The following is an 11,770-nucleotide window of genomic DNA, read 5'->3' as shown; positions in this document are numbered from 1 at the left end:
TATCTATTTAATTTAGGTTGGTTTTGACTAATACAGATAGACATAATATGGTATAATCAGTGAGCTTGGAAACATGTTAAAACAAAGATACTGAAGATTCAGCGCAGACATAAAAATGTCGGTTTTTGACTTTTCAATCTGTGAAAAAGCTCTCACCAAATTCTTTACTCTGTGTTTGACACTTTGTCAATAAAAAAAAATATCAAAATGTTAGAATCGTTTTGTTGGAAAGCGATTGTAAATCGTGTATTTATTAAATTTCTAGTAATTGTTACAGTGTGAAAACTCTCTTCACCTGCTTCTCTGGTAGTAAGAGATATGTAAAAGATGGACTATAAGTTTTAAAGTGCTAATATTAGTTGAAATATGAACGCCGTAAAAAGTGAATTGGACAATGTATGCCGCGGTTGTTTATGCGTCGATCGCATACTGATGCCGCTAAACAAGAATGTTGATTTATTTTTTATACTACTGGGCAACGAACTTTCTATATCCGAGGTAAGTCAAAGTCAAAAATATCTTTATTCAAGTAGGCCCATAGTTGGCACTTTTGATGCGTACATAAGAATTACACGGTAGAGAGATGATGGCGATAACCACATTCGTAAACTGAAAACGAGGGTTCCAAACGCGTCCTGGTCTAAGAAGAAGCCCACAGCAAACTTAGCCGGGTGTTTTTTTTTGTTATCACCATCTCACAATGTCATTTAAAATTATTAGAAGAGGTTAGAGCAATAATTCACACCCAAGCTTTTTTATACATATTACATAGTCCTTTATATTATAATAGGAGTTTTCTATAAGCTTACGTTTAATACAAACTTTGAACTTTTTAAGAAACATCTCCAAGATGTCAACGGGTAGTTTATTGTAGAATTGTATGCAATTTCCTTTTAAAGAACTATGAATTTTATGTAACCTAGTATATTGCACTGTAAGTAAAAAATCACTACAGTTTATATGTTACTTATCGTAAAAATTAGTATACCATCTTGCAAATGTTAATCAGATTCAAGATCTCTTGAATCCTTTCACAGGGACCTAGGATGCGTTGACACTTCATTTTTACCATTATTGTGAGGTTTTTGTCATAACTACATTTGTGGACTTAAAACATAAGCAATGCATTCCAAATGCACACTAACAACAAAAAAAAAATTGACAGTGAGCTAACATCACATTAACCTATTACCAGCCCACTCCAGGGCACGCTCTCCTCCCACAATAAGAAGGGGTTAAGGCTGTAATCCAAGCTGGCCCAGTGGGGATTGGTGGACATAAAGTATATGAGCATATACAGTAAGCTATAATATTACTAGCAATTTTTATCCATTTGTTATGCTATAGCTTAATATAAATAAACTGTGAGATGGTGATAACAAAAAAAAAAATTACCCGGCTAAGTTTGTTGTGGGCTCTTGTTAGACCAGGGTTTGAAACCCTCGTAGCTTTAGGTGTAAGTTGGCGTACGAAGTTATCACCATCCACTTACAATTATGTAAACATATATGTATGAACGCTTCATAAATGCCTGTGATACGACATGAATAAAGAAATTTTGAATTTGAATTTAATAAGTCTTCTATTATAATAAGGCTATTGTGTGTGTGCCTTAGTTTTAAAGAAACTTTACAAAAAAAATAAGAAATCACAAAAGTATCATGCGTCACTAAGGGAATGTAAAATGCTGGATTACATCCACAATCACTTGCATCTTGGTTATACTTTGACTCGCGACTTACTTTGACTTACTTTGTCTGGCCAAACTCTAGATGAGGGACAACTCTATCTGTGCGGGACTTGGATTGTTAAAGCCATCCTTAATATTATAATAGGAATTTTCTATAAGCTTATGTTAAATTAAATTTAAATCTGTTTATATAAATAAAAAATACATAGTTGTTTAAATCTCAATTACATTACGCTAATCTTCATAATTATCTTCATTAAATTGCGCTCGAAAGTGTTGAATAAATATATATTAATTAATGTTTAATGTAAGGAAGAAAAAAAAAAAATCAAATATTTCTATGGTGTTAATTATTAGAATTTATAGGAATGGTCCGGATGAACTTCCGCCTAGTAGTTTTTGCACGTACCCTAAATGTTATAACGTTTCAATTTGTTTCTGATTTGCTTCAGATTTTTATTTTCAATTTCTTCTAGTAAAGGTCTAGGTAATTTTTCTAAAAAAAAAAAAAAAAATGTATTAAATATTGTAAATGTTATTCCAGGATTCCAAATACTACAATATTCTCCTGTGCTGGGAATGCATCGCACTATTGAAGAAGGCTGAAGTTTTCCGCAAGAGAGTGCAGTCGGCTCACAGATATTTCGAGAGAATATTGGTAATATGTTAATTATTTTAAAAGCATTGCTTTATTCATAACTACAGTAGGCTACCTAACACTTGACTAACACTTGGCGACCTGGGCGGCCTGCTAAGCTTCTTTAGTGAGCTCGGCTGGCTGCAGTGACCCAGGGGGGAGCCGTACCAGTGGCACTACGTACAACGGAAGGTTCCGGCCGACCAAGTACGGAGACGAGCCCAGAGGAAGAAGAAGAACTACTGTAGGGTAGGTGAACCTTTTTCCATTCCATGGGAGCTCTGGTTTGGTGCTTAGCCATAGGAATAGGCTGTCAGCTGTACGTACAGGGTCCAAGTTCCAACTACTAATCATATGTCTTTATAAACAAAAAGTGGATATAAACAGTCGACTTACAAGAAATGGTCATAAATTAGTGACATCTGCATATCGTCTGCGAAAGGTGCAGAAGTCATTTGTGGAATGGAGTATACGCTTTTATAATATGATTCCTAAGGTAATTTTGGACCTACCAATGCATAAGATTCAAGAATGTGTTAAAACACATTTATTACAGCGAGGTTATTATACAATTGATGAGTTTCTTAATGACAAGGTTGCTTGGAAGCATCCAGCTCCGCTTTCATCTCTCACAAGATAGAAAAATGAATGTTAAAATGTAAAATGTAAATTTTTGATGTTGGAAAAGAGCAACTGCTGAGTTTCTTGCCGGCTTCTTCTCGGTAGAATCTGCCTTCCGAACCGGTGGTAGAGTCACTACACACGGACAGACTTGACGTTTCAAAAGTGCTTGTATTAGGCCTACTAGAAATAAATTAATTTTGAGTTTTTTGAATTTTATGAATATGACTATGTGGTCCTCATTTGTGAATTTACCAAAATACATATAATATATGATGAAATGTTGGACCTCGACTTTTAATCCCCGAGCACAACACCATCTCAGAACATCGATTTAGGCTACGTGATAATCCCTGGTGCTGATGTGAGCCTGGAGTGATAGAAGACGTGGTACATGTCAGTATCTCGTGCCCGCAATTTGCAGCGCAAAGACAAGATATGGCAGCAGAAACAGAACACGATATCACGAGAAGCCATTTAAGAAACCTTCTCACAAATGGAAAATACATGAAATTTTATTATCTTCTGTGAGGTAATAATACAAGCAGTTGGCAAATCAAATAGCAGTACTGCTAAATGGCTACCAACATTTGTAAATAAGTAGAACCTTAACCAGAGTATTTTGCAAGAAAAAAAAAAGAACAAGAATTTTTTATACATATATATGTATGAAATATATCAATATCGACTGGGAATATTTAACATTGCTAACTCTGTATTTATTTTATTACTCCTATTAATACCAATAAATGAGGGGTTTGCTGCTGTCCGCTGAGGAGTTCTGTCCTCTATCTCCAACCACTTTCATCGGATCTGCACAAAGTTTGGGCAAAATTAAACACATATTATAACCTCTATAGTACAAAAATATTTATTTCAATCGGTTATAATTTGTCGGAGTTATGGTGTAAAATCGTCAAACACTTTGATCCCCTCTCCCAAAGGAACCGAGCTTAATGTCGGGATAAAAAGTATCCTATATTACTTCTAACACTTCCAAGAATATGAGTATAAAGTTTCATGAGGATTGGTTTAGTAGTTTTCGCTTGAAAGCGTTACAAACAAACTTACATTGACATTTATAATATTAGTAGGGATACTTATTTGGATTTAATTAATTACGACAATCGTGAGCTGACAATCATGGTCTCTGCCACCATGTCAGAGGATAACTGAGTGCGAAACAAAAAAAAAAACACCAGCTCAGAGGAGAATCTTCCTATTATTATGGTCTAGCGCATCACAATAGATACTTAAAATAAGTCTTGCGTTTATTGCATTGCAACACATTTAATAAATCATAGCTACTATACAATAAGGAAAATTAGGAAGGCCACAGGAGTAACGGAAGTCCCCAGAAAAATTAAGAGGCTAAAATGGCGTTGGACTGGCCGTGTGGTTAGATCCTCGAAAGAAAAATGGACTAAAGAAATTATATCTTGGTACCCTAGAGATGGCAAGAGAAAAAAGGTGGGAAGAAGACCTGCCAAAGGGATGGCGCAGAATAGCCAGAGACAGAGCACACTGGAGAATTCTAGAGGAGGCCTATGTCCAAGGACAGCCTGACTAAGCGCGCTGGTGTTACAAAACAATTTTTTTAGGAATAAATATCACTTAATAAAATAATAGATTTAGTGACTAGTATAAGCAAAAATTTATTTAGTCCGAGAATAAAGGTTATTTTTTTTTATTTTACGATTGATGAATTTCTTATCGAAAAGGCTGCTCGGACAAAGGCCAATCCCATCTCTCTCAAAAAAAAAAAAGTCTGAAGATCGTAAACTGTAAAATAATGTTGAAAAGAGTAGTTTCTTCCGTCTCTTCTGGTTAAATCTGCCTTCCGAACTGATGTTAGTCACTACAGACAGTCTGACTTTGACTTGTTTCCAAAGTACTTATGGATTAGGCCTACTTGAAAAAAGGTCTCTAGCCATAATATATCAGTAACAACAAATATTGTGAGACGGACATTTTTCCTGTCAAAATTGGCACTTTTAGGAAATTTATTATGGCAGAATAAAAATTATAAGCTTTAAAGTTTTCGTTTTAATTTTTTATTTTTTTGTATATTTCGCTTGGTATGTATTTATTCCTAAGCAATTGTGGTTAATGTTATCGTATTATATGTATAACTAAGTTGCGGAAACTTCATTGGTTTATGTGACATAAAAATACGGCATTACTTTTATGTGTAATAGTACTGTTTGTTTCCCTTGAAAAGCTAATAAATATATAAATAACCTGTATACATCTTCTTCCAGAGCAGTCCAATCACGATACGGGCCTTAACAAATCTCAATACTCACAAGAAGGACGACTACGACTTAATATATGTGGAAAATGAGAATTTCGAACCCAAAATAAAACCTGAAGCATTAAAATTTGAAATTCCGATACCCATATCGAATGAACCTGATAACAGCTGTCATATTAAAGAGGAAAACTACGATGAAGACGATGATGACGACGACAATAACTTTGATTACGATGCGGAGGAGGCGAAACCCGATGTGTCTTCCTTCGTGAAGAAGGAGAAGAAAAAAAAGAAATACAAAATCAGCCCTTTGGGTGAGTATTTTTGATCTCATTTAGTTCTCTCAGTGCAGTTTACTAGGCTACAAAATTGCAAATTCATTTAAGGGCAATTGTATATTAATTATTTTATAACAAATTACCAAATGAAATCTTTGAGATGTCTCTCAATAAGTTCAAAGTTTATATAAAACGTAAGCTTACAGAAAAATCCTATTATAATATTAAGGATTAATTAAACGATAAAAAAGCGTGTGTGTGAATTGCTCTAGCTTCATAGCTGAATATAAATTTACTGTGAGATGGTGATAACAAAAAAAAAATTTTACCCGGCTAAGTTTGTTGTGGGCTCTTCTTAGACCAGGGCGCGTTTGGAACCCTCGTAGCTTTAGGTTTAAGTTGGCGAACGCAGTTATCACCATCCCCTTACAATAATGTAAACATTTATGTATGAACGCTTCATAAGTGCCTGTGATAGGCCTACATGAATAAAGAAAATTTGAATTTGATTTTAAATAAAATACAGTACAGTACACTAGAGTACATTACAGTACAGTACAGTACACTACAATACAATACGATACGATACGATACGATACGATACGATACAATACGATACGATACAATACTATACTGAAAGCTATAAACCCAGTTATTAAAATATAAAAAGATAAATTAAATAACAAAATAATGATAATAAGTAACAATAAAAATATTGTAAACGCACGTCTGTCATAATAATTACTCTTTCTAATAGCAAGCTTTCTAATGAATGAAAGTGTATTCATTCATTCATTCATTCATTCAAGCTCATAGTTTCTTATACCTGAACTTTACGAAATCATTAAAGAGCCATCTAATTTTATTTCTAGGTAAAAGAATAAAGACAAAATCCATCAAGTACACAGAGGAGGAAATAAATAAATACATAGAACAAGTCGACTACAGTCTGAAGGATGTGTTAGCGATGAGGCACGAAAAGAAACCCAATCGGATTAAGAACATGGAAACTCGTTGCAATGTTTACATAATGAAACTGCTGGAGACGCAGAAGAAAGATCTGAGTAAAAGACTGAAGGTGAGGAGGCACAGTACAGTGCCCGGGTCTCCTCCCACAATGAGAAGGGGGGGGGGGGGGGGGGGGGTAAGGGCCGTAGTCCGACCACGCTTATAGACTTGCGCTTGACAACGTCTCCTCCCACAGTGAGAAGGGGTTAAGGCTGTAGTCCACCACGCTGGCCCAGTGCGGATTGCTGGACTCTTTTTTTATACTTGATAGACTTGCGCTTGACAACGTTTCTCCCACAGTGAGAAGGGGTTAAGGCCGTAGTCCACCACGCTGGCCCAGTGCGGATTGCTGGCCTCTTTTTTTTTTTTAATACTTGATAGACTTGCGCTTGATAACGTCTCCTCCCACAATGAGAAGGGGTTAAGGCCGTAGTCCACCCCTTCTCATTGTGGTAGGAGACCCGTGCTCTGTAGTGGGTCGGTAAAGGTTTCATGTGAAGAATGTTCGGATATCAGATAGAAGCAGGCGTTACTTTGCGGAAATCCATGGTATATTATGAAAATTAAGCTTAATTTGCTATACTCCGCGAACAGCAGGAGGATCTGTGTGGTGTAATTTTAATTTCTTCGATCCTCATACTCCACACCGAACTGATCAATTAATCAATTATTCATTGTAAAGTCAACATCTCCTGAGGATGCTCCGGTTTCGGAGCGAAACGTGCGTAGAGGGTACATTGCCGAGGATCAGTTCGGTGTGGAGTATAAGGATCGAAGAAATTATAAATTACACCACACAGATCCGCCGCCTTTTCGCGGAGTATAGCAAATCATGGAATTCTCGAAGTGACGCCCGGCTTCCGTCCAATCGTGTTATTTACTCTAGGGCGACGGCATAACGTGCTCGGAGTGTGATGCTGTAGTGCCGGACCAGGAGTCCATGAAGATGCACTGGGAGAGCCACCCGGTTTCTCTTCTCCGCTGCCACTTCTGTGGCCTTCTCAGCAAGTCGCGCAAGAACCTCACCTACCACACTGAGGCGCGGCACTCCATCATATACAGCTGTACGCTGTGCAATATCGAGTTCAGGTAGGACTCCTTCAGAATTCACTTATTTCATACTAGCTGTTGCCCGCGACTTCGTCTGCGTTTGATTTTGTTTTTTGATGTGGCGTTCAATTTAATGTAGTTCTAAAAAATTTGAAGTACTCAGTTATTGCTAAGCCTTAAATGAAGGGTTTGCTGCTGTCCGCTGAAGAGTTCTGTTCTCTATCTCCAACCACATTCAGATCTACACAAAGTTTGGGCAAAATTAAACACATAATATAACCTCTATAGTACAAAAATAATTATTTAAATCGGTTATAATTTGTCGGAGTTACGGTGTTAAATCGTCAAACACTTTCATCCCCTCTCCCAAAGGAACCGAGCTTAATGTCGGGATAAAAAGTATCCTATATCACTTCTAACACCTCCAAGAATATGTGTGCAAAGTTTCATGAGGATCGGTTGAGTAGTTTTTGCGTGAAAGCGTAACAAACAAACTTACATTGACATTTGTAATATTAGTAAGGATAGGCCCAGTTTATAAGCACTTTTGAAACGTCAAGACAGTCTGTTTCTGGTGACTCTACCACCGGTTCGGAAAGCAGATTCCACCGAGGAGAGCCGGCAAGAAACTCAGCAGATTGCTCTTTATCAACATCATATACAGTAGTATGGTATGCCATATCGAGTTCAGGTAGGACTTTTTTCTTCGAAATTCATTTATTTCATATAGGCCCAGTTTATAAGCACTTTTGAAACGTCAAGCCAGTCTGTTTGTGGTGACTCTACCACCGGTTCGGAAGGCAGATTCCACCGAGGAGAGCCAGCAAGAAACTCAGCAGATTGCTCTTTTTCAGCATCATTTTCAAGTTTCTATGCTGCGAGAGATGACAGCGGAGCCATTGTTTTAGTTCCAATATTACCTTGGGAGTCATATTATATAATCAACGCTTCAACCGATTGAATTCCACTGCTGGACATGGGTACATAGTTTTGTTTGTTTGCCTCCAGCGGCTCCCAGCGACTCGCCTGATGACATCTGTCCACCTTGTTTGGGGCCGACCTACGCTGCGTTTACCAATGAGGGGTCGCCATTCCGGCACCTTCCCTTCTAAGCATATGAATACAATAAAAAAAATATAACATAACAACGTATACAAATTGTATACGTTCTTTTGTATTATCAAAACTAAGCTTAATTTGCTATACTCAGCGAAAAGCATGAATGAATGAATGAATGAATGAAACATATGAATGAATACACAAAACAAAAAGTACATAAAAAAAGAATAATATAACAAAAGAACGTATTGGATAGAAGCAGGCGTTACTTTTCGGAAATCCATGATATATTATCAAAACTAAGCTTAGGTTGCTATACTCCGCGAAAAGCAGGAGAATCTGTGTGGTGTAATTTATAATTTCTTCAATCCTTATACTCCACACCAAACAGATCTTCGGCAATATACCCTCTACGTACGTTTCGCTCCGAAACCGGAGCATCATCAGGAGATGTTGACTTTACAATGAATAATTGTTAGGTCATCAGGAGATGTTGACTTAACACCGGAGTCATCAGGAGATGTTGTTGGTGTGGAGTATAAGGATTGAAGAAATTATAAATTACACCACACAGATTCTCCTGCTTTTCGCTGAGTATAGCAAATTAAGCTTAGTTTTGATAATATATCATGGATTTCCGCAAAGTAACGCCTGCTTCTATCCAATACGTTCTTTTGTTATATTATTCTTTTTTTATGTACTTTTTGTTTTGTGTATTCATTCATATATTTCATTCATTCATTAATTCATTCATTCATTCAATGATTCATTAATTAACTATAATATTAATTCGACAGAGCCCTGCCGGAGTACTACCGCCACGACCGGGAGCTTCACAGGACACTAATATGCGACTACTGCGGCAAGAAGTTCCAACAGAAAAGCGGCATCGAACGGCATATCAAGTAAACATCTATCTTTATTTTGTATCGCGTTAGAGCGTGACAAAAATGTCGGAAAAAAAACAGTATTACAAAAAGCCTGCCAAGGTGTTTTGTAATATACATTAACTTTTTTTCATAGTTTAAAATATAAGCACCACAAAATATATAATATTAAACAACAGTTAAAAATCTGCTGGCGAGAGATGAGTCATTGGCCGTGGGTGCGATTCCCACAATTGGCAAATGTTTGTGTGATGAACATGAATGTTTTTCAGTGTTTAAATAATAATTAAATATATAAATATGCTACGACAATACAAACATGGCCATCTAGCCCGAAAGTAAGCGTAGCTTGTGTTATGGGTACATGTATTTATTTATGATTGTTTGTTTCATCACACATGATTTTTTTAAATGTCTGGGTATTTTAAGTATTTAAGCATCTTAGTACCCACAACACAAGCTACGCTTACTTTGGGGCTAGATGGCGTTGTGTGTATTGTCGTAGTATATTTATTTTTATATACATATATATCTTCGAAATTCCATTATTTCTTATTTATTCTTCTGACAGTTGGCCTAGACTCATCTGATCTCCAGCAATTCGTGCTGGATTAATTTCCGACAAATAGCGTAGATTACTCTTTACGAAATTCCGAACAACTACGGCATTCGGCGTAAACTTTCTCATCATCATATCAACCCATTGACGGACCACTACAGGGCACGGGCCACCTCCCACAATAAGAAGGGGTAAAGACCTTAGACCACCACGCTGGCCCAGTGCGTATTCGTGGGCTCCACACACCTTTGAGAACATTATGGAGAACTCTCAGGTGCAGGTTTCCTCACGATGTTTTCCTTCACCGTTGAAGCAAGTGATATTTTAATTGCTTAGAACGCACATAACTTAGAAAAGTTTGAGGTGCGTGCTGGGATTCGAATTCGACCCCCCGAATGTGAAGTCGAAGTCCACTGGGCTATCACCGCTAACTTTCTCAACGTTATTCTATTTATTTTTCCCGCGCGCGTGAAATCAAATCGGCGCATATATATATATATATATATATATATATATACCTATATATATATATATACCTATATATATAAAAGAAAGCTGTGTTAGTTACACCATTTATAACTCAAGAACGGCTGTACCAATTTTTATGATATTTGTTTTCATGGATTCTTAGACCGGGATAGGATAATGAATATTAAAATAAAACTATCATAAAAAAAAAATGATCCGCGTTACAAAGTTCGCCGGGACAGCTAGTATATATATATAAAAGAAAGTTGTGTTAGTTACACCATTTATAACTCAAGAACGGCTGGACCGAATGAATTTTTATGATATTTGATTTTTTGGATTCCTCTTTGACCGGCATAGGATAATAAATAGGTATTAAAATATAAAATTCATAAAAATAAAAAAAATTATCCGCGGTACGAAGTTCGCTTGGACAGCTAGTATTACAATACACAAATTTCTTGATTCAAATCATATTACAACACATTATTACTTATCCAAGTTTAATGGTTTTCAGAACAACAGACAGAACAACTTTACGTTTAGATAACAGGTACCTACTGTAATAAACGTGAGAGTGATGTAAAATTAAATGATAGGTTACCAAAAGACGCCACTTACAAATCCCCAAAAAGTATTTACATAATTCTAAAACATATATTATGATCTTTATATCAGATATAGGTATTTGCTGGAAACAAATGATGTAACGCCTAGACTGTCCTGTGACAGGGTCACAGGACAGTCTAGGCTGTCTGGGCAGTCTAGCTTGGCCGTGAGTTCGATTCCCACAACTGGAAAATGTTTGAGTGATGGACATGAATGTTTTTTAGTGTCTGGGTGTTTATATATATATTATACGTATTTATGTACATTATTAATAAAAAAATATTCATCAGTTATTTTGGTACCCATAACACAGGCCAAGCTTACTTTGGGGCTAGATGGCGATGTGTGTATCGTCGTAATTTATTCTATTGTTTATACTCTCGGAAATATTAAAAATTATAATCGCCCCTAACGGTTTTTATTTTTTTCAAAGTTTCCAGACATATAAACGTCACATAAGCATTTGACTTTATTGGTACAACCGAAAAAACATTTTATGGTATTTCGCAAAATTTTAAGAACTCAATAGGTTATCTAATTAAATGTCTTGTGAGTTACCCAAACAAATTAAATTCGCTTTAACCGAGTTGTGAATCTTTTTGGAGACGTATACATGAAATAAGTCTTGGGAATGTAATTCAAATCGAATT

The 11,770-nt window shown here is 36.3% G+C and overlaps 1 protein-coding gene across 5 annotated transcripts in view; it reads left to right on the top strand.

Moving 5' to 3' along the window:
* The first annotated feature begins 200 nt into the window (after window positions 1-200).
* LOC120635767 (zinc finger protein 726-like) overlaps window positions 201-11,770 on the top strand; it is a 31,977-nt gene continuing 20,407 nt past the window's right edge. For all 5 annotated transcript variants that reach the window (XM_039906917.1, XM_039906914.1, XM_039906915.1 and 2 more), the window contains exons 1-6: window positions 201-498; window positions 2,235-2,348; window positions 5,210-5,516; window positions 6,353-6,558; window positions 7,375-7,577; window positions 9,395-9,502. In XM_039906917.1, coding sequence (XP_039762851.1) covers window positions 367-498; window positions 2,235-2,348; window positions 5,210-5,516; window positions 6,353-6,558; window positions 7,375-7,577; window positions 9,395-9,502 — 1,070 coding nt within the window. In that variant the 5' untranslated portion in view covers window positions 201-366. The remainder of the gene's footprint in view (window positions 499-2,234; window positions 2,349-5,209; window positions 5,517-6,352; window positions 6,559-7,374; window positions 7,578-9,394; window positions 9,503-11,770) is intronic.

The sequence above is a fragment of the Pararge aegeria genome, chromosome 27 (genome assembly GCF_905163445.1).
Source record: "Pararge aegeria chromosome 27, ilParAegt1.1, whole genome shotgun sequence".
Lineage (NCBI taxonomy): Eukaryota > Metazoa > Arthropoda > Insecta > Lepidoptera > Nymphalidae > Pararge > Pararge aegeria.
This window is presented reverse-complemented; position numbering and strand designations above follow the sequence as displayed.